We start from the raw sequence: 23,854 nt of genomic DNA, 5'->3' as shown, positions 1-23,854 counted from the left end.
GCCTGACAATCCTTGCAGTAAAGAAATTCCTCCTAATATCCAGCCTGAACCTCCCCTGGTGCAATTTGAGGCCATTTCCTCTTGTTCTATTGCTTGCTCCTAGGGAGAACAGACTGACCTCGCCCTTGCTGCAGCTGCCTTTCAGGTAGTTGTAGAGAGCGAAGGAGTTGTAGAGATCCCCTGAGCTGTCTTTTCTCCAGGCTAAACAGCTCCAGATCCCTAAGCTGTTCCTCATATGAGATGTGATCCAAATCCTTTACTAGCTAGGTAGCCCGCCTCTGGATCATCTGTAGCACCTCAATGTCCTTCTTGTAGAGAGAGGCCTAAAACTGGACACAGTATTGGAGGTGCGGCCTCAAAAAAGCTGAGTACAGGGAAATGATCACCTCCTTCCTCCTGCTGACAACACTTATCACTTCAGTGTACTGAATTTGAGATGTAGAGGAGAAAGTCTACAAGAAAATATTTAGTTTTATGAGAAGAAGACAAAAGGACAATAAACTGACTCTACTACACAAGAACAATCCCAGAACAATTTTAGTCTCAGATTTCCTATCCTGTAATTAAAATGATCTCCCTTTCCCTGTAGCTGAAAGTTGTTTTTATGGCCCTCTTCAGCTTCCATGGTTTTTTTTGTTGATTCAGTGAAGCTTGACTGAGTGTAGCGACTTCATTTTGACAAAATTCCTAACTCAAATGGATGTGCTTGGATTGTATGCCTAATTGAGCCTCAAGCCATGATCAGTACAAGGTGTTAGTTGATACCATTAAAAATATGTCTATTTTCCCAAGCTTGTTTTAAGCTTTAGTGTATTACCTGATCCAAACTCCTGGGTATATTCAGGAGGGTATATTCAGGACGTATAGTTCAAAAATCAGATCAGTTAGTTATTTTTGAAGAAATGAATTGAATTGTCTTTTTTTTTTAGGGAAATTGCTTCAATAAGCAAATAAATTGTTTATTGCAAGTATGTCTGTGTGGAATTGGTGCCTGTCAGTGGACAATAGCAGGTCTGAGAGTAATAAATGCTTAGGTTACACAAGCATCAGGTTGTTACATGGGTAGATTCTATATTACAACCTTTTGTAGTGTAACTCTATAGAAAGTGAGGCTTGAAATGGGAAGATTTTGGCAACACTTGTACTCTCCTGTTCTATTTTTAGTTGCACTGTTAGGCAGCTTCTTAAGAGACATATATTTGGATTTTATTGTCAGATGATAGAATGAGTGGAAGAAGAATCTCCTCTTAAATTATGAGATTGCTCTAGATCCTAAAACTCATTATTTTTGTTCTTTTCTTCAGTTAATATTAATGCAACATGAATTTCTAAATGCCTCTATTAGCATTATTTATTCAGCCATTTGTCTTAGTAGCTGTGGAAATTCCTACCACTACTTTCTTTTTCTCTTCTTATCAATAACTTAGCTAATTAAGGGTGACTTTTACCATGTTTGATTTTTAAAAATTTAATGGAAACACATTAGATACATTGTTCTAAAGCTATTATTCAGGATTCTTTAGCTATCTTTTCTCTTGGTGTCTAAAATACATTTTGTGTTTCACTGCTTTGCTATTTGTGCTGACAATATTTTTTGGTGTGTTTAAGACATGGAGAGACTTTTCAGTTCTAGTGATTTATTGTTTTAAAAGTGAAATGAATGGAAAAGAGGAAGTCAGTTACAGGTTATCAAAATTTTTAGTCATTTTTTAAAATAAAAAAAGTCAAATTTCATATATTCAGTTAATAATTGGAATTTATTCTTGCTGGATGCTTAAAAAAAACAGGCTATGGTTGGGTAACTATCAATTTTGATATTAAACTCCTAATGTTTTACACTAAGCAGCTTTCTGAATGAAATTCTGAATGAAAAAAATCATAAAACTACAGTGTGATTTATTTGTGCAGTGAACATTGCACCCAGAAAATTATATTAGTTCACTGTGTGAATTTGGAAGTGTGCTTTGGATAGCCATGTTATTGATAAGGAATGTTTTGTGTTCTGAATCTCAGCTAAGTGCATCGGCCTTGAAAGTAAGGGGAAAGAGAATGATAGAATGGCTGAGAAATACTTTTATGTCAGACTAGGCAAATTTTTAATTCTCCCTGGAAACATGCTTAAAACCTGTTCCAGTCTAGTTAAAAGTTGAATTGTGTAGCAAATATGAGCATTAGTAAGGCCATTGTGATGCATGCTCTATGTTTTTAATCCTGATCAGTTTGTGACATCTAAAGTGAGAGATGCAAGACTTTGCAGCTTTATTCTTTGCTCTCCCCCTCTCGGCCCCTTATGACCTACTGAAATTTCATGCAGTATTTATGGCAGGTGTTCTTCTCTGTGGTGATATATTGCTAATTCTTCTGACTGTTGATGTTGTTTTCCCATGAAAAAAAGCAATTTCCTTATGGTAGAGTGTATCTGAATTGAATAATTACAGTATTAGAGTTGCCAAATGAGAAATGTGGAATGCTGTTTGAAGAATGAAAGAACAATCACGTGCTCTTTTTAATTGTTGACATATTCTCAGTCAGACAGATGGATCTTAGTTTTACACCTGGTTAATATGGATGAATATCTTCGTTGAATTTCATGAGATTTCTGTTGACCCATTTCTCCAGACTGCCAAGATCTCCCTGAATAACAGTGCAAATGACTACTGTAGCAACTGCTGCTGCCACTTCTGTGTCACTGGCAAATGTGTTGAGGGTATGTTTTACTCCATGGTCCAGATCATCAGTGAAGATGCTAAAGACTATTGGCCCCAGTATCGACCCCATGGTAATTAATGGCTGGCCTCCAGCAGGCCTTCATGCTGGTGATTTCCTAGCTTCATCCCTGTACCCTTGGACTGTATTCTTCCTGGGTCACTTCATTGTCTCTACCTCTTGTATACTTTATGTTTGAATTTAGCCAGGTGTTCCTTTTTGCCCATGCAGTCTTCTTCCCACCCTTTCTTGTGCGTGGCAAATGGATCATTCTTGAACTTGGACAAGGTGATCCTTGATAATCAGCTATCTCTCCTTGATTATTTTTGTTTCTAGGACTTCACCAGTAGGACTGAGAAGAAAACCACTTGAGCCCCTGTACACTCGACCCTCACTCCCAAGGCCACGTAGTCATACTTGATATGTCCCAGGTCTCCCCAGGCTATTTCAGTGATGTCTAACGTAAACGACTAGCATTGGGCAATAATCCAAGTGCTGAACAAGCCTCAGCACTCCAAAATATCCTAGACTACAGTCCCTGGCAAGTGCCAAGCTGTCCTAGACAGCAGGTCAGATCAGCAGATTGGGACCTCCATCACTCACAAAGTGTCTTTCACTACCACTGTTTGAAGCTTCCTCCTGGTGTGGTCATAAAACTAACAGTTTATGTACCCTGTTAGCATATTAAACAGATTTATTTGTCTACGTAGTACAGAAGTCTGAGCAAGAAGTTGATGCACCTTCTTGTAGAAAAGTTGGTTTTGTTCCTTAATGAGTAAGGTTATGCACCTAATCCAAGATGTCTGAACTTCTCAATTGCTTCTGTATTTAACATACAAAATAGTTGGTGCTTCTCTTACTAATGTCTGTAGGAAGCTGACATTTTTGTGTGAAAGGAACACCACATAATCACTACGCATGTTAACAGTGAACAAACCTGTAGTATTGGCCTCAAACAATGTCATGCCTCTGTTTTCTCCCTCTATTTTTATATTCTGCTTTTATCAGTTGGATGACTTCTCAGTGTCTTGTTTAGACTATGAAATTGGGGTGATGTGCAGCTATAGGACAGAGGAAGAAACCCCAAAGACAATTCCTCAAATGGCACTGGCCATGAAGTCTTCCTCTGATTTCAAGTGTTCTTCATTTGGTACTACAACAAGCATTATCTGTGCTATAAAAGTTAATTTGTGTTTTAAGTTGTGACTTGAATGCAAATAATTTGAGAGCATATCAGCTGATTGGGGTCAGATCACAGGCCTATCTAGTAATGTTTTTTCTTGTACAGCAGTTATTGAAAGATGTCTAAGGAAAAGTGTAAGAATACAGTAACTCATAATACCTCTATGGCATACTTCCAGAGCTTCTGCAAAATGTTACTGCTCAAGGATTTCCAGAGCCAGAATTTATCTTGATGATTTTTAAAGGTTTTTTTCCATTAGTTCTCTAATCCGTAATGATTTTGTAAGGCTCAGTGCAGCATCCCATTTCAGTGTGTATCCAGGTTTGTCTGCATGCATGTGAACAAGGTTCAAAACATACTTTTTATCTCCTGGCATGATAGTAGACAGCAGCAATCACAAGCCAGTTCATCATGTGGTATTTTGTTTTCAGCAGAAATCTCTGAACCTCTTCAGATGATGGCACTTTGGGCTCAGTTTTGATAGGGAATGAGGTCTGAACAGGCTAATTGGGAGCTGGTTTGGTGAAATGAACAGTATACAAAATGAGGTGTTGAAAGGTGATTGTCTATTTCAGAAGAGCAGGCATAGAGAAATTAGAGCTCTGCAAGTAAAATAGATTGTCTGAATAAGCTTGAGAACTTGAATACAGAGGTGGCTTGTGATTCTTGTATGTTAAAGAGAAAAATAGGGTTTTTTAACCCTTTTCTACAGTAGCTGGATGAATAACTCTTCATGAAAAGAAGTTAGAAATAAGAACTGGAGTGAGATGCAGAAAATGACCCAGCTAAAGCTATATCTTAGATTAGAATGGTTATAGATAGAGTTTGATCTAATTAGTTTGAATTTCAATGACATTTTCTGTTGAGCTATAGATATTCATAAAAATAAATACATTGTAAGGCCTTTATAGCCTTGGCTATGAGGGGAATACTGGAGAGCTTATGTCAGAGTGGATGATACTGCTGATTTCTTCAGGACTAGTCTTGACAGTTAGTGACTGAAAATGACCTTAGCATGAAAAAAAATGGCAATGCATGCTGATAAAATTTGCTGATGGTACACAATTTAAGAGTACTTGTTACACTTGACAGGCTGTTACTGAAGAACTGTGCAACCTTGAGGATTTGAATTACTGGACAAAATAGCACAAGTGCAAGGTGTTCTAAGTATGAATTATTACAAAGAACCTTTGCAATAGGCTGGGAGTGTGTTAGCTGGAAATGCAAAGGATTAGGAGGAGGTGAGTGGGTTTAGTTGGTCTCAGCTGAGTTGGAGCTGTGAGGTGAAACTGAAGAAATAGGATCTGAAGATTTATCTGACAGTTTTTACTCTGTAGAAGTGGGCAGCAGTACTGAGAAGAGTTAATTTTAAATGCAGTGTGTTTTTGTGGCTCATTAACAGTAACGAATCCGATGTCGAACAAGTACAGAGAGGTCACTTGAATTATAAGGTGAATGCTCGCTCTGCTTATGGTGGAAAGGAAAGGATGTTGGTGTTCAGAAGTGTGCAAAACTATTCCAAACAAAACCCAGACTTCTTCAAGTGGTTATGGAAATTCAAACTTCTGTAATCGTTAGATGTAAATGTTCCAGAATTTGGTTTTTATTTGCTACAATATGTATTCTGTGACACCCTTTGAAGGAAATGTTGTAGTGCTAGAGATCTCGTTCCTTATCAAACTAGGTGATTAGCTTCATCCTTTTGGAGCAGATGTTGTGGTTCTATTCTGTGGTTTCTAACAATATTCAGTGTGCTCAGTTATGTAAAGGCTCTTTTATTGGTTCCTTTCATTTGAATATTAGTAGGGAAGAGATTAGTGAATGCTTGCAAGAGTAGAGTCACCAAAACTGTAGTGCCAGAATCTATGGAAGACATTTTCTCTATTCAATCACATAGGTTATTTATAAAGCTATTTATTTATTTGGGCTTTATTTGAAATAGTTACAAAAATCCCTAAAAAATCTGATAAGAATCCTCTCCAGATATGATCTTGGAAAAAATAATGGGAATTTGCCACTCATATACTTTCAGAATCAAGCAGTTTATTATGTGTCTACAGGTATGATCTCTCCGTTTTTGAAATTGAGCAGGTCATTAAAGAGGGACTAACTGAGTGTTTTCCAAAAGCACAGGCTGCTAGTAGTTTAAGGCTCTCATTTCAAACATCTAGTCTCCTGAGAAGAAAATTCACACCTTTTTACAGAACAAGAGAGCTTTTAAAGTTTCTTTCTTTTTTTTTTTTTAAACAGCTGCTACTTTTGCTTACAACGAAACTTGGGAATGGCAGCTTTTAAATTTTAAAACTAAGAAATGAATTTACAAAAGTTCTGATTTGTAAAGGAAAAGGTTTTGAGGTTTTTTTTTTTCCCCCCTGTAATTAGTAATTTATCAAGGAATTTGGAGAAGGAATTACTATTTAATAATAAAGTATATTATTACCTGCTATTATTGAACAATTAACATTTCAAAATGGCTGCAAAAATCAAACAAGGACAACTCTTCCCTACTTCTCAGGACTTTCAGGAACAATTGTGTTCCCTTCTTTTCTGGAACTATTAACACAAAATGTCTGGGAAAATATTCTTTTGTAGTTGTTTTATAAAACTGTCAGCCTAATACCAGAATCCCAAGAGTCTGACACTATGAACATGAAGCTATGAGTTCTGCAAGTCTTTGAAGGTTGTGCCATGAAGTAATGGGCTTTAATATATGATTGTAGTAGATGTTTGAGCAGTTGAGGGGAAAAGAGTCAATAGGGGCTCAATACATCTGGCCAACAGATTGCTGGAAGCAATCTTGCCCTTGTATCTTTTTTTTTTGTCTGTGTGTGAACAACTGCAGTACACTGAAACTTTGACTAGTTCTGGCTTTTTAGTCTCCAGAGGTGAAACATGGAATTATTGAGACAGCTGTGACTGGGATTGGTTTGTGATTTACCCAAATGCCTTTGTAATGATGTAACACTTAGGTTCCTGTGGCTAGGGAATGGAATTAGGCAGTTTGTGTGGATGGATTAGACATGCAGTACTCCCTACAGCACTTAATCTCAAATTCTAACACTATGCATGAAAGCATAAACTGATAATTCTCTTCCATAAGGGAAAATATCTGATACAAGTGTTAGGGTTATTTCAATTCATGAAGAGTTCTCAGGGAAGGTTGTTCTGAATATTGACAGAAGAGCATTCTGTGGGGCACGTCTACAGCACAACCTGGTTCCTAGTTTTTGCCTAGTTTTGTGATGTCTTATAAATGAAGTTACTGGAAGTGTTGGTAGGGGCTAGTGTGTAGCTATAAGGACAACTATGTTTGCTAGAAAACATGAAGTGCACTGGATTGGTTTCCAAGTAGCATACTATATATGTAGTATTTAGTCGAGTGTAATAGTATGTAATCCTCAATGCATTGAGATTAAAGGAGGAACAAGCTTCTTTAGGTAGAAGGGACTCGGATCTCTGCTCGCTTCATTTTAAAGGCAAAAGGATGATAAAACCCCTTGTCTTTCTGTGTCTTCCGAGATACTGACTTGATTAGAAGGATGGATCAATAAGATGTACATTGGGGGACTTCTTGGGGCTGATGAAGTCTTACTTAAAAAAGTGTTTTTGCTTTGAGTTGATCTCACCAGTGATTAATTCCTGAAATGGTTATCTGAAAACTAATGGTATCTTGTAGCTTGTTTTAAATCATTAGAAATAGTATCGTACTCACAATTCATGCCACATGATGAGAAAATCCAGACTGCTCCACAAACACACTGCCTGAAGAATTGAGAGGGTTTATCTCTGGGCTCAGTCACAGCTACCTGACCCTCAAAACACCTAATTCGGCTGTGAAATCAGATACTTTCAGACAAAGTAAAATATCTTCTAGACTACCTTCCTTTTGAGGCTGTGTGGGTTAATTATGTACTGAGATGAGAGCAAAAATAGAATTATAGCTGGGAGATGCTGTGTAATTTAATTGTTAAAGAGATTATGTTGGCCTAGTACTTGTCAATAGTGACTTCAAAATTTTAATTCCCCTCTTTATGCTTCTATCAAGCTTGGCTAAGTATAAACTGTATGGTTCTATGCTTGTTTAGTCATTACTGAATTTTTGTTGAATGAGCCGCCTTCTACATCAACAATGTATTTTTGCTTATTTAGCATGAACCTCATCCTTTTAAGAACAATAACAAGTCTTTTGAAGTGTTTATTTCTGAAGGGAAAGATTCTAAGTAATCCTATCATGTTTTTCTTCATGACTGTTCCCTCTACCCATGACTTTTCCAGTTTAATTGTAATTTATATATATTTTTGTTAGCTATAAAGGCCCCTTGCTGTTTGACTAAGAAGGTACACAATGGAATTTACCATCTGTGCACTGAAAGGGAGAAGTCTGAGAGCAGCAGTAGCTAGGTGAATACTTGACAGTGGAGAAAACCCAAATATGGCTGAGTGGTCTGCCTAGGTTTTGCATTCATATGCTTTGGTGAGTGCTCATAGCTTTCATGTGACTGTTCAAATCAAGATAGCTGGAAACAGGATGTGGTTTAGGAGTGAATGAGTTTACCCAACTGTGAGAACAAGAAGAGAAGTCCTACTCAGAAAACCTTAAGATCAGGGATAAGCATGGCAGTTCATGAAAGGGATCCTTAGTAGAAGAAAATTGAAAAGGTTTGCTTGTCACATCAAACAAAGGGAAATAGTAATCTGTTCACTGAAGAATGGGAAAAACATCCTGAAAAGGTTGAGATATGTGAAAGAGTCAAGAAATTTCAAGAAAAAAGGGTTTACTTTTATTGGTAGTTATATTTGACCTATTTTAATTTTAATGGACACCAAATCTTTGTAAGAGTCTTTCCTTCTTGGTGTCTGGGTACATTTTATAAGCAAAGAAAAAGAAATTGAGATAGTAGGACTTTCTGATGCCAAATAGGATAATACCCTGTCACAGTGATGATGTTAAATTTGTACTTTGTTTGCAGGAATACATAAATGTTGTAGTGTATCCATATAAGGGATGTAGGAAGAACACATTCATTATGGAGGTAGAAAAAGAAGAGCTGGATAAATAAGAATGTGTAGAATGTCAAGTGTGTGTTTGGCTTTAAAAAGACCACATTGTGATTTAATGTCACAAATACTGAATAACTTTTCTCCTGTCTTAAACAGACTCTGAAGGCAGATCCAGAAGAACTGTTTACAAAACTGGAGAAAATTGGTAAGGGCTCCTTTGGTGAAGTTTTTAAAGGAATTGACAATCGGACTCAGAAAGTGGTTGCTATAAAAATTATTGACTTAGAAGAAGCAGAAGATGAAATAGAAGACATCCAACAAGAAATCACAGTGCTGAGTCAATGTGACAGTCCATATGTAACTAAATATTATGGATCCTATTTAAAGGTAAGATGCTCACAGATGGTGGTAATTTGATTTTTAGAAGTCATTCTTTTCCAATTGTGCTTGTTTTCATTCCTAAGGTTTCACTCAGAGCTCAATTGAAGTAAAATATATTTTTGTCCTGTCAATTCTAAAGAAAAGAATGAGTTGCTACATGTTGTGAAGTCTGTGATGAAACTTAATAGAAAAAGATTGCATGTCTTTTGCTATTTCTATACAAAAATAAATGAATTTAAATAACATCGATTTCTTAATCTCCAAGTAAAATGTTTAGATTCTCTTAACATTAGGAGAATGTGTAACTAATGGCTGTTTAAATTCAGAAAATATAAACTCTGCATTTGAATTGTGAAAACATTAAAACCAATGTAAAATCAGCTATTTTGTGAATCTCGGAATTTTTTGTTGAGTGGCAATGCTTAAGTTCCTTTTCAAAGGAAACTGAACCTGGCCTTGATCCCAGTGATTTAAAAATTAAAATCTGAAAGTTATTTATTTGCACATTAGTGAACAGCACATTAGCTGTAAGTGAAACTAATGGAAGGAATTTCCATTAACTGCCTTCTGAATCTGTTTGCCTGCTGTCATCCTACCTTAATTTCAGGGTTTATTTTTCAGTTTGCCAGATAGAGGTGGCTTGTTTTGTTGTTTGTTTGTTTCTTTTTTTAACTGGATGGATATATTAATTTATTACCTCTAGGAGGTAGTGAATCTATCTGGAAGCTTTTGGTACTACTTTATTTCTTTGTTCAGACTGTCTCCATCTGAATAGCTCTTTCCTTTTGTGACACCAAGATCCAATCTAGATTAGAGACTGTTTTCTTGACAGCATTTGAAGTTACAAGTAGGCAGAAAATAGTTTGTAGTTAATTCCGAGTCTACTTTTTGTGGAAGGGTTTATCCGCAAAGATGTGAAGGTTCTGAAAGGAGACTCCATTTTATCTCTGGAATTCTGACATCAGTTAGCGTCCAAGGATAAAAATTAGTTTTTCTGAATCCATGAGATGCATTACTGAAGGGACACATTTTTTTGTCCTTTCTTCCATGTCTGTTGAACCAGTTTGCTTGAACAACTTACCACTGAAGGCTTTGTGAATGGTTTTAGACCTGGTAACATGTCACCAGTACTGGACTTAAAAATTATGTATAATTTAGATCTCAGAAGAATCAAGAGGCACATAATGAGGGAGTACAGTGGATAAATTTTTCATCATAACTTTTATTACTCCTTTTGAAATTCCTCAGTCTATGTTAAGTGATGGCTAAAAGACAAAAGTGGTATTTCTCTCTTGGACCTGCTCTCTGCCTCAAATCTGTTCATTTTAGAGGAGCAACAGTAAGATCTTTTAACAGAAGTGAAACAGAATGCAAGAAAATTAGAAATTTTATGGGAATGTCACTTAATTGTTTTTAAAACATATAATAGCAATGTGGCTGGAAAAAGAATACAGTGTCCAAATTGGAACTGAGTGAATGTCAACATTTTGTGAAGAGAGTATGGCAACTGTTGCTTTTCCTAATTGAAAGAGAGAAGAGACTGGAGGTCTTGGTAGCCTGAACGGGTTTGGCTGGATGGAAGTGTCATTAGTAATATTTGTGGTTGTTGTTATGATAACTGTATGAAAATATTTGTACCTTCTGCATCCCTTCTGTCAAGTGCAAGCCTGTGAATTTTCCAACTTGTGTCAGTTTTGAAAGATGCTGCCCCAACTGTGACTTGGTTGCTTTTAGAGGAAAGTACAGCTTTTTTACAGCCAGTAGAATGATTACTCATTTGTAAGACACTTGGTACTGCAAAGCTTTTGGTCTGCAAAACAATGAAACTCCTTTCTTTATGCTATTAAACAATAATATGTGGTGGTTGTTAGATGATGCTGAAATGACAAAATCTTTGCGAGGGAAACATTTTGCAGTTCTAGTAGCTTTCTAAAAAAGCCAGGTCTTATTAGATAGTAATAATGTGTCATCATATGTATGTATATACACACACATACACTTAAGAAGGACCATATCAATGTTTAAATCACAGAATCTCAAGGTCTGGAACGGACCTCAAAAGATCATCTAGTCCAACCGCCCTGCCAGAGCAGGACCACCTAGAGTAGGTCACACAGGAACTTGCCCAGGTGGGTTTTGATTTGCAAGCTAGGACTACCCTATGTAGCTCTAAGAGTCTGACTGTCTTTTAACTCTGACAGTGTGATAATCCATCATCAAGAATGTTCAACACAATTTTCCATGCCTGGAGTGATGAGGAGACATTTCTTCCATGATTGGACAGTTTAGCACTACTTACAAGAAAAAAATAGAATGTTTTCCTCCCAGAATGAACTCCTTTGAAGTAATCAAGTTGGGTAAATGCTAAGATCTTAGGTTATATTGCCAGCCATGGCAGTGGATATTATTCTCTAAAGCCTGTGCAGTGTGATGCGTGCTGACCGTATGTCTAGTGGATCTATTGTTTATAGAGAACTGTTAAACTGATTTTCTAGACATTATTTTTGGCAGACAAATAGCAATTCCAATAACAATCTCAGTCTCTTCTTTTTTTTTTTAGCTCTGGCCCTAGATCAGTCTCTGTTTCCCTAGGTTTCTTGCATATCCTTTTATGGCTTTTATTATGTAATAACTTTTTTCCTAAGTACTCCCATGTCAGTTGTTAAGTATAAATAAGTATCTTTTGTGAGAACTTTTTGGTATTTATTTCATTATAACAAGTCTCAAGATACTGGAAAAGAAAAATTTCTATCTCATCTGGGACACTGCAGACCTGATGTTTAATATTTCACATCCCTTTCTAGAACAAGTTTGTGTAATAGCAGAATATCTGCTCTGACATCCTTTAAAATGTTTGACAGATCTTAAGAGGCATTCTGTATTTTCAGCAAAGGTAATTCATGGATATTGCCATGAAGATTTTTTTGAAGATTCTCTAGTTAGAATGTTTTTGAGTTTGTGTCTTTCGGGGTTTTGAGGGTTTATTTTTTGTTGTTTGGTTTATTTTCTTTTTTTATAACCACCTGAATCATCTGTCTTTGAGAAATTCTTGTAATTGTTATTCATGCTTTGTTGTTCCCCACCTGCTTCAGTTAAGCTACATGATTATACAGGTCAATGTGTTAAGAGACCTGTTGCTTGAAATTTTAGAAGGCTTATATAATACTGCTGTACTTGCCTGAGACCTCCTAATTTTCTTCACATGCTGTTTATGAGAATAAGTATGTCAAGCTCTTGGTGTCTACTGCATGATCTACATGGAAATACAACTTAAAATGAGTATTATCATTTTATGAATGAATGGCAGTTACTTCATCCTAGAAATTTACATGTACAAAAATTTTTAGCTGCTTTTTAGAGTATAGAGATATACCCAAAAACTTGGTTAGATTTTCTTACTCTAAATTTTTTTTATATCCCAACTTCCTCTTTTCAGAAACATGTTTGCTTTGACAGCTTTTTTTAAAATTCAGAGACTAAGACATATCTGTTTGCATAAAGTGCTACTGTAGTAGCATAGTGAGTCTTAAATAAAAAGACGCTTATTGCTTGCATAGAGCAAGTCTTGTGTTCTTTCTAGACTTTGTATTTTACGTCTTTTGACAGAGGTTTGTGTGTAATTGCTGCGGACAGAGTTATTTTAAACACAGCAAATAGGTACTGGAGTAGGTTGTCATCCTGAATATAAATTAATTTGGAGAGCATATTTTTTTTTGTAAGAAACCCAAAGATCTTTCTGTAAAACAGAAATGCAAATACTCGTTTCTGAAGCCACATTTTAAAATATGACATCTTCATCTTCCCATCCTATTGTGACAAAGGACTTTTGTCTATTGTAGGATGTAGTAACTAGAATGTTGTTCTCAAAGCATATTGCAATGACATAGTTTGTATGGGTGCATGCATCTGGAGAGATTGATGTTCCTTATCTGCCATGGTGTGTCTAAAAACCTGTGTCAATGTTCCTTAATGAAGTAGGCTCAATAAAACAGGTAATGACTCCACTATCTCTGGTCTGGGAACCATATCTATCCTTACTGTCTTCCAAAGGGTTTGTGTCTCTGTGATCTCATTAAATGGATAGGAGAGTGATGTTCCTTTTTAGAGCCTTATAAAATTCATTCATGAAACTTCTCAGGATCTGTTTATTTAGATTTTGGATAGCAGCATCCACTACCTGCTTTGTAATGGAATAGGGATTCTTCATGTTTCTTGTAAAATTTTAGTTCTATATTTTTCCTTACACAATTGTCTGAACTTGTTTTCTATCAGATCTTCTGAGTTTTGCTGTAACTCTTTAAAAGGATTGCTATGCTATTTATTCTGAAGTTTTTTTCTAAAGCCCGTCAGCTCTGCTTTTTGCATCTTATTTTTCAAGAGCTTGAATAAGATTGGTTCTGTAGTTGTTTCTCTGTCCTTTTTAGGCCAAGTTGTTTGGAATCTTGGAATTTCCAAGATTCAAATGCCACTCTGATAATGTTTCTTTAGTTTTGTTAATAACTTTAGCCACTACTTTATTATAACTTCATAACATTTTTGTATTTGTTTGATTTTGAATTATTATTTAGAAATAGATATGAGGAGATTAAATGGTTGAGGAATAAAGTTTCTTGGCTTTTTGCATACATGTATATATGTGTCATAGGGTGCGGATATGAGGAATCTTGGGGTTTTATGCATATATGTGTATGTATGTCACTCAAAGCTGAAGTTAGATATGTATGTGGATAAAAGCTGAGATCAGTTTGTTTCTATATTAATGCAGACACTAAAAAGTCTCTAAATTCCCTGTCTTAAGCTTCTATACATATAATGGTAGAGCAAATGATCATATATTATTTTCATCAGCCAGTGAAACTAGGTACTAATGATATTGAGCTAGTCCTGTAGTATGTATGTTAAAAAGTACTACTGTCTTTAAGCTTATGTTTCTTCATCCTTCAGGTGTATTTTCCTAGCATGCTTTGTAGCTTTTAAAATACCCTCTTTTTAGCTTTTTGAACTTCTTGACCCAATGAAAGTCAGACTTGTGGTTTATTTCCCTCCTTTTATCCAGAGAATTTCTCATTCTCTAAAAATGATTTTAGACATTCTTTAAAAAAAACTCCAAAGTTTGTAAGAAGACCTGATGCTGGTAAGGTTCATAAAGGATAGCTGCTGATAATTGTAATTGTAGTCTTTATACTTGTGTGGGTTTTTGATTCACGCCTAGTGTATAACATACCTACAGCTATAAGTCAAGCTGGTGTTTATATAGAGTGCAAGAAAACAGAAAATAGCTTCTGGTTAAATTTGATGAACGACACAATATACCCTCTTGAAAAAATCCATGCCACTTAACTGAGAGAATGAGTTGAGGCAAATGAAGTCTAGAAATAAAAGATTTATTTTTGAAAAGCAGTGATTCTGATACTAGTGTATGGTTTATTTTAGGTAATCAGATGAGCATGAGGTTGGTAAGTAGTGTTGTGACTGAGCCAAAATAAATCTTGTGTTGACTGGGGCTTTGGTGTACATGGTATCAATGAAGCCATTCTTGGAATAGTACAGCAAGTTGACAGTGTGGCTAGAGAACTACAATGCATTCACAAAAGAGCTTTAGGAACAGTTTGAGGTTCTGAAGAGACTGAAGTTCAGGCTTGATTTTTGTTTATCTAAGAGAAGGTTTGGAAGTGACTCTGTATATATGAAAAGTTTTCTGTGTTAAGTGCTGAACTTCATTGCTTTCTAATCTGTTGCACTAAAATACAACAAACTGTAATTGCTGAGTGGTCAAGCTAAGCAAATTTAATCTGGTAATCATGCACACTTTTTTTTTTTTAAGAGAATATAGCTTAAATATTGGACAGGTTTATATTAAATGGATTTTATGTCAGTTCCAGTTATTTTTTAAATCAATATTTGCTGAATTTAAAGAAGCTTAAGCTTTCATGCCTTAGGAAACTCAAAGACGTTAATGTGAATATGTTGACTCTTCTTGCCACAACTTTGAATGTGTTTGTGTGACATCAATATGTTTTAAATTTTTATCCTTTTGCTTTTCAGATTTAACTGGTTTAACATTTATGAGCATCTCTGAATTGATGTGTCCTGAAACATCTGCTGTGGGTTAGCCAGATGTTAATGAACTGTCATCCTTTGAAGTAGCAGGCAGCATGTGGGAGATTACATCGTGCTTGTCGCGGTGGGAGAGCAGAGCAGACACTTTCCTACTTAATATTAGGACTGTAGAATCCACTGCAAGAGGGACTACTACCTTGGCACAGGGAGTAGTGAAACGTGTCGGTAATTTCTTGATGTTCCATCATTTGTGTTGTGTGCCAAGTCCCACAGCAGCAGCTAGTGCCCTTTCAGACTTGACTTTTGCAAAGGACAGTCACTGAACTTTGGGTAGGAGTTTGGCACACTTAAATGTGCCTGTTTGTTGTTTTTTCCTGGATTTTTTTCATAGTTGCTAGTATGGGACTATGTTTTGGATTTATGCTAAAAACAGTGTTGATAACACAGGAATATTTTGGTTACTGCTGAGTAATGCTTGCACAGAGTCAAGGCCTTTTCTGCTTCTCACACCACCCAACCAGGCTGGAGGTGCATAAGAAGTTAGAAGGGGACACAGCAGGGACAACTGACCCCAATTGACCAAAGGGGTAGCCCGTATCATAGGTGTCACGTTCAGTGTATGAAGCTGGAGGAAGAGGAAGGAAGGTGTGTGGGGAAGACATTCAGAGTGGTGATGTATGTCTTCCCAAGTAACTGTTATGTGTGATGGAGCCCTGCTTTCCTAGGGACGGCTGAACACCTGCCTGCGCATGGGAAGGGGGAATGAGTGCTTTGTTTTGTTTCCACTGATGACTTTATTTATTAGACTGTCTTTGTCTCTACCCACAACTTCTCTCCACTTTTAATCTTCCAATTCTCTCCCCAAACCCAGCAGGAGAGAGTGAGGAGTGGCTGTGTGGGGCTTACTTGCTGGCTGGGGTTGAACCACAACAGCCTGCTACAATTGCAGCCGTGCTGTCGTTATCACATTTTGTGAGGGGTCGGGGCAATGGAGTGCCTTCTTTTTTCTTCTGACCAAAACCAGATGGAATTGCCTTGCACTGTACGAATTTCTGCAGCTGAAATGGGAGTAGTGGCTGGGACTGCAAATTCTCTCTTATTGCCATAGCATTGGGAGAAGATGAGGCACAAGTTCCTGTGAGGCAGTCCCTATTCTGGTATGCTTACTTTTCTGAGGCCCCGGCATCCTTTGGTATCTGTTCTCACCAGGCAGCAGTAGCCTCCAGAGGAGTTAACAGGCATGGCTTTCCTTTGCCCATAGTAAACATGAAAGGGACATCTGTCTGGACAGCCCTGAAAGAGGCAGCAAGAGAGTTTCTGTCATGGTTCTGCTAGGCTTTCAGATCTAGCCAGTCTACTGATTTAAAGAAAAAGTTGAAAGCTTCCTTTGATACAGTTCCTAACTGATGTGAATAAGACAAAGGCAAAAGCATGCACAGGAACCCATAAATGTCTCTAGCACAGGTGGTTTTGCTGTGAGACCCTGTATCCATATTTAAAATAGTTTGATCCCCTCTAATTTCAGAGACAGGTGCCTTGCAACTGAACCTTTCCCATACATAGTCTTTACTAATTTTTTCTTTCCCTATAAACATTTGCTGCACTCTTAATGAGTAGAGACCCCCCTTGTTTGTTTTATTCAGAGATATTGTCATGAATTATGGCTTTAGAAATTTTTTTATTCCACTGCTTTCCTTTAACAGTGTAAGGGTTTACTGTAACTTTCTGGAATGACACAAAATCAAAAAATTATAGAGTTGGAAGAGACCTCTAGAGATCATCCAGTCCAAACCTTCTGCTAAAACAGGTTCACTTAGGTCAGATCACTCAGGAAGACATCGAGGTGGGCCTTAAAAGCTCCAGAGAAGGAGACTCCACAAGCTCCCTGGGCAGCCTGTATCAGGACTTCCTCACCCTCACAGGAAACAATTTTCTCACAGGAAGTAGAACTTCCTATGTTCCAGCTTGTGCCCCATTACCCCTTGTCCTGTCACTGGGTGCTACAGAAAAAAGACTTGCCCCATCTTTTTAGATATTTGTAAGTGTTGATAATTACCTGTTTTAAACTTATGGAGACATCCTCCACTCTTGATAAAACTGTGCACTGTGACTGAAAGGGATGCAAGGCTCCCACACTACAAAGTACACAAGGAAGCTTGACTTCATAGCTCTGCCACTAGGAGTCTTCTCTACCTACTGCAAGACCTGAATGTCTGCATTCTATTGTCCTATTTCTCTGAATCTGTGGAAAAATCTACCTAGTAAGCAATGATGACTTCAAGAATTTTCCTCTCTATCAGTGTGATCAGTTCCTCACCATTAGTCTTTTATGGCTAAATAGTTTTTACTGTACAAGCATATTGAGGTTGGGAAGCATCAATACTATGTCTCAAAGAAATAATGAGAGTTCGTAATAACTATATTTTGCATTAGCCAAGTAATACCATTGAAGTACTTAGCTGTGTCATGTTATTTTGATCTTGTTTTAAATCAGAGTTCAAAAAGCTCAATGTAAAATGTAATTTCTTGGAAGTAATATGTTTGTGTTGTGCTTGTTGTGATGACTTTAAAAGCTGCTTCTGCACTACTCTGATTGTTGGCCTCTATATGGTATGAAGTAATCTCTGCATAATTTCATGTCTTGGTACCTGCCTTTAGGCAGACCTAAAGGGTGGCTGCTGCTGAAATAGGAAGCAAAAATATCTTGTTCCCTATCCTGCCTTTATATTCCTTCCATTTTACTTATATTGGATCTGTTGGTTACATAATGACTTGATTCACCTGGGAAACAAATTTCCTCTGTGCCTTCTCCTGCCCCTTCCAAAAATAACCTGGCTCTTGAAAAAAATCAAACCCCAAACCCTTACAGATTAGTCAATTCCAAACTGTGGTTTCAAAATTGGTAAATCTGATGAGAGAAAGGAAAAAAAAGCTAGAGTTGTGTGGCCCCAAAAGTCGGAAGTCGGAAGGTCTGTGATTTTTTGGTAACAACTGTTAGATTAACTGTAACATAAAGCTTGTGTTTAGTGTGGCCACACAGATCAGATGATGCAGCATTGCTTTTTAATACTATGTAAGTATTGTTTATGTCAAATGTCCTTCTATATCTTGTGTGTTAACTGCACATTAGTTGCTGCAGGCTTGTGAGGTATCTGAAGAGGCAGTAGTATGGCATCTAGGTGAAAGCTCTCATCAACTGCTGCTGGAAGGGGAAGTCCAGGTCTGCCTGACGACTGGCTGCTTCCTCACCCTACCAGCAGGGTCTGTTTAAGTGTTCAGTGAAGTGGTTCAGCTCACTGAGTAGGCAGGGGACCAATTACCCCATTTCTTTTTTTTAAGGATGGGGATGTGTGTGTATGTGTGATTTAGACTGGTCTAAAGTCTTATGGGAGCACACTATCAAATCATTGTTTATGAAACTTCTTTGATCAGCCAACAGTAATGCTGAAAAAAGCACTTGTGTGTGTATGTATTTGTGCTCAGGTTTAGGTGGAATGAACCAATTCCCCATCCTGTGTCCCAACAGGCTTCCTGGAACAATACTTTTCAGCTAGAACGTGACTCGGCATTATCAGATGCCAATCTATTGGTGCAACATTCTCATGAACCTCTAAAACATTTGCCATTTCAATGGGAAACTTCTTTACCTCTGTCATAATCTTGTACTCTTACATAGGTTACTATGTTTGTGTTGTATATTTAATATAAACATTAGGTAGTTTGCATCGCTTTGTTAACTTTCTTTTTCTTCAGCGTACTTTGGCATTTATACAGTTCTTTGGGTCAATTTAATTCTTCTAGGTCTTTGTATGGTCTGTGGGGAGATGGTTGTATAAAAGCAGGAATACACATTCTTTATACATTTAAGGAACTATTATGGCATCCAACAGAGCATGTTAATAAGTGCATTTAAAATGATTGAATGTAGAACTTGCAGCAACTGGGATTTGTAAAAGTTGCTTAGACTAAAAAATGTTGAACTTCAAAAGGAAAATTCCACAGTAGACAGGTTTGTAGACTATTAGTTCTAAAACATCACAGTTCTTTTATCTAGGAGCCAGAGTTTTCAACCAAATCTGTAAGATTCTTAATAATTTTTTCATAATACTACTAAATTTGCAAGCTGTTGTAGAACACTTGGGGTAAAAGTTATTGTTTTTAGGTATTGAGTCTTCCTTGAAAAAGCAATTTATAAGAAGGAAACAAAAACATGGGGAAGGAAGGCAGTATGGAAATGATGGTTGTGAGTAGGAAGTATTCTTAGCAGTAATTAGAGGTTAGGGGAAGAGTTGTAAAAAGGTGGAAAATAAGTAGTTTGCAGAAAATAGATGTGTTTTACCAGGGATTGGAGTTTTGCATAAGTCTGAGTTGAACACGGGTGATTCTGGCACTGATAGATACAACTCAGTAGTAGGAGTTTTGAAGAAGAATTTGCCTATGAATATTCTGTAAAAGAAACTGGAATTTAATAGCAATGTGAATATAGAAGGTGAAAGGAAGAGTAAAGATCTACAGGCTGCAGAGAAGGCATGCAAAAGATCTTGAAAGTTGTATAAAAAGGAAAGTGGTATAAAAAGGATTGGACTGATAAGTGAATTCATATTTTTGCAAAGGAGGGGTAAAATTGGGTTGTACCTTTCATTTAGAACTGAATTGCATATAATGGGGTAAACAGGAAGAGATGTCAGCATTAGAACGGTTGTTTTTTTGGGCAGTGGAGGTGAAGAGGCTCTTGTCTCATACTTTCTGTTGGAAGTTTATTTCTAGACTAGAGAGGGGAGTAACTGAAAACACCACTGAGTATTATTGATGTGAATAACTCCAGTGAAATAGGTTTCAGGTAGATAGGTGCAAGTAGAGTGACATTTTGTTGGGGAAAAAAAAGTATTCATTGACTACAAGGGCCATTTGTTAGTTCTGTATCTGCCATGCAATTTATCTGGATGAATGAAGTCTGAAAATGAATGCTGATTTACCTTTGCTTTTCATTTGAGACTTTGTACAGCTTATTAATAACCTATGGCGTATCTCTCAGTAAATCCAGTTCCACGTGAAACTTAGATTGTGGGTTACATTTTTGTGTTTCTTGCCTTCTCTGTTATTATCCATAAGAAGTGTGCAGATAAAATGTTGGGATTGTCCTAGAACTATGTAAGTCACTCATTAATCTTAGTATACTTCTTTAAATGGGAAAAAAATCTGCCACAAATTGCAGGGTTTTTTCCCCACAATGGCTGGATAGACATAGTTATAAAGTAGTTATTTGCCTGGTGGACAGGGAAGAGGGTGAATGACTATTGTCAGCACTGAGTAATACAAAAACGGAACGGTTAAAAGGATAATGGTTATAAAGAGGCAGGATTTTTCACTCTCCCGCCACTGCCTTTTGAAGTGAGAAAAGGGAAAGTGGCTGTAGGCAGGTGGAAAGAGTATAAATTCACATACACTTAGTGTTCCAAAGAAGTGGTTACCTTCTCCTTCAGGAAGTGAAATGGATTTAATTCTTCAGTTAATGTGTAAATTTCTCGTGTTTACTAGCTAGGAACTGGTTTTGCAGCTGCTGTGAGCAGTGTATGTCTTCTGCTCACTTCTACTCTAATATTATTTAGTGGAAGAATTCTAAACCAAAATTACTCATTAATTTAAAGCTCTGGAAAATCATGTGCTTAATATGACATGCCTTGGCTTGTGACAGCTGGACTATAAAGATTCATTTCTCTGGTAGAAGGCATGTGCCCAGGAAATGTGCCAAAGAGGCTGTGAATAAGGACACTATTAGAGGTGACTCATGCTAAGGAAAACATGGAGCTTGTGGGTCTAGCATGTTGGCATGTAAGCACAAAAGTGTGCTAAGTGTTCTGCGCAAGGAATCTTTTATTAGCTTTGTGACAGAACCATCATTGTGCTAGCAAGTAGCTCTGCAAGTTCTGTTACCGCTCCTTTGTGGTAAAAAGAAAGCATTTAAGGATTAATTGTATACCACTGTGGTAATTGCAAGAGGTAATTATTGAAGAGTGACCACTGCAATAGATTGCAGAATACTTTGACTAGTATATATGTCTAGAAACGAAAATGTGATATTTTTTTCTTGAGATCTAAAGAAGGCAGGAGTTTCAGAGTGTTGGAGAATGATTCCAAAGGCAAATAACTCTTTTTTTAAAAAAATCTGTATATACATACATAACATACTGTATACAGAGGTGGTTCTGCTTAGTCTGAAAAATCATGTTGCCTGTGATTTTCATGGAGTTCGTAGTGTCCAAATTGGAATGAACAACTCTGCTCTTTCCTTAGTTTCTGTCCTGCATTGGCTACCCAGCAGATGCATTTATTTTTTTTCTTTGTGGTTGAACATGTTAGATGGCTGACAAACCTTGATTAAAGGACATAAATGCGCCACATGCAAAACCACAATGATTTCTTTGATTGCAGGGACCTTTTGGCCAGCTTGCAGTAAGGACTTGTGTTTAGAAGAGAACCTTTGGGCTCATCTGTATCTCCCTCCCCTCAAAGGGATGGCAGCCCGAGGACAGCTAGCATTCATCCTGACGCCAAGAGACTTCAAAGGAGGTAAGCGCCTCAGAAATGCTCCCCAGACAAAATACTTCTCATCAGTCCTGCATCCCAGCGTGGTGATATTCCTTAGTACAGCTTTACCATCTTCTAAAGATTTCTGTTCGTCACTCCTTTGTGAAATTTTTTTGAGAACTCTGTGAGGCCTCAGCAGCTGGTTGCAGCCCCCTTAAGATTCATGGAGATGTCCATTGCTGTCAGTAACCCTTGTCCATTTATTAAGAATGTGCCCACAGTGTAAGGGAGAAAGAGCTTTTATACTTCCTGGGTTTGTACTCAGACATTTGCTATCATCCTTCCCTCATGATCCTTAAGGTTGAGGTCAGGGCAAAAAAAAATAACCCAAGCCCTACATGCTCCACACAGTTTTAAAAGGCTTTTTTTAAAAAGAAAATGCATCTCTGATTCCTTAATATCCAGATATTTCCACGTAATTTTTTATGTGTTTAAATGTCTATTGAGCTTTTTCTCAGAAAAGTTCTGTAAAAACAGGTGATTGCGTTTCCTTCTCCTGGAGGGAAATATGTCGTTAGGAGGTTTGGTTTTGTTTCTTGTTAGAGATGCCACCTAGATGCAGTACAGCTGTTTATGCCTTCTGAATGAGTATGGAATAATTACTTCATAGCATGAACAATTTAAAATAGATAGAAATTTACCTTGACATCAGAAGTTGAAACACAAAAATCCCATGGTAGCATTTTAAGCTTTTTTATAAAAGGTGTCTTTTTGGGGGTGATTTCTACACGTTTCCTACCTACCCTCAGGTCACTTGCATTGACTACTCAGCTGTAGGTCTTACTTTTCATGTTCTTATTCCAGTAAACATTATATGAAACCCATTCCAATATGACTGAAATCATAATAACTAACCTTCTTGAGGTTTTTTTGTTGATTTTTGTTGTTGTGGTGTTTTGATTGTTTTTTTTTTAATGGGAATATTTTGGTGTGCAGTAGACAATTAGTAAATATCAGTTAAATGCTTGAACAGTTGTTTTTTTTTTTCTTAAGGGGATGGATTCAGAGAGCATAGTTGTCACTCAGATCCTTTGAGCTGTATCTGTTACTAAGTCCTGTAAAGTTTTGCTTTTTTCCATTTATGATTAGAGTATGTTGTTTAGCTAGTAGATGGCTTCTTAGAACATTGAACTTTCTGACTATGTAGACTACTTCTAATAACTTCCATCTACCCAGCCTTTTTATTGGGCTCTGAAATGTAAATCATAGAATCATAGAATGGTAGGGGTTGGAAGGGACCTTTAGAGATCATCTAGTCCAACCCCCCTGCAGAAGCAGGATCACCTAGATCAGGTCACATAGGAACATGTCCAGGTGGGTCTTGAAGACCTCCAAGGAAGGAGCCTCCACAACCCCTCTGGGCAGCCTGTGCCAGGGCTCCCTCACCTGAACAGTGAAATAGTTTTTTTTTATGCTTAAATGGAACCTTTTGTGTTCCAACTTCATCCCATTACCCCTTGTCCTGTTGCTAGCTACTATAGAAAAGAGGGATGTCCCAACCTCCTGCCACCTACCATTTAGATATTTGTAAATGTTAATAAGATCTCCCCTCAGTCTCCTCCAGACTAAACAGCCCCAGTTCCTGCAGCCTTTCCTCCTATGAAAGATGTTCCAGTCCCCTGATCATCTTGGTTGCCCTGCCCTGGCAAATACAAATATCCTGTACTCTGTAACTTAAATATGTTGAGGAGGATCATTGTATAAAATAATATCCCATTCTACACATAGCTTAGGAAGAGATTTTTTTTTAGGTGGTTATTAACATTTTGCAATTCCTCCAGCTTTAAAATGTTTTCAGGTCATGGCCATGTTTATAGATTAAATTAGCTTGGGTTTTGTTTGACTGTGTTCAGATGTTGGGCAATTATTGGTGGTTTCTATGGGTTTGTGTTTTTTTCATTTCATTCTGTGTTTAGGTTGTGTTGTTTTGTTTTG

At 37.2% G+C, this 23,854-nt stretch overlaps 1 protein-coding gene across 2 annotated transcripts in view; it reads left to right on the top strand.

Moving 5' to 3' along the window:
- The window catches only part of STK24 (serine/threonine kinase 24), a 60,347-nt gene that overhangs the window by 7,543 nt on the left and 28,950 nt on the right, over positions 1-23,854 (top strand). The window contains exon 2 of one of the 2 annotated variants that reach the window (XM_062020538.1): positions 9,047-9,277. In XM_062020538.1, the coding sequence (XP_061876522.1) occupies positions 9,047-9,277 (231 nt within the window). Of the gene's footprint in view, positions 1-9,046; positions 9,278-21,856; positions 21,902-23,854 lie in introns of those variants that run through there. The other variant, XM_062020540.1, reaches the window with a different exon arrangement.

The sequence above is a fragment of the Colius striatus genome, chromosome 1 (genome assembly GCF_028858725.1).
Source record: "Colius striatus isolate bColStr4 chromosome 1, bColStr4.1.hap1, whole genome shotgun sequence".
Taxonomy (NCBI): domain Eukaryota; kingdom Metazoa; phylum Chordata; class Aves; order Coliiformes; family Coliidae; genus Colius; species Colius striatus.
The sequence above is the reverse complement of the archived record's forward strand: the minus strand, read 5'-3'. Positions and strand labels throughout refer to the sequence as shown.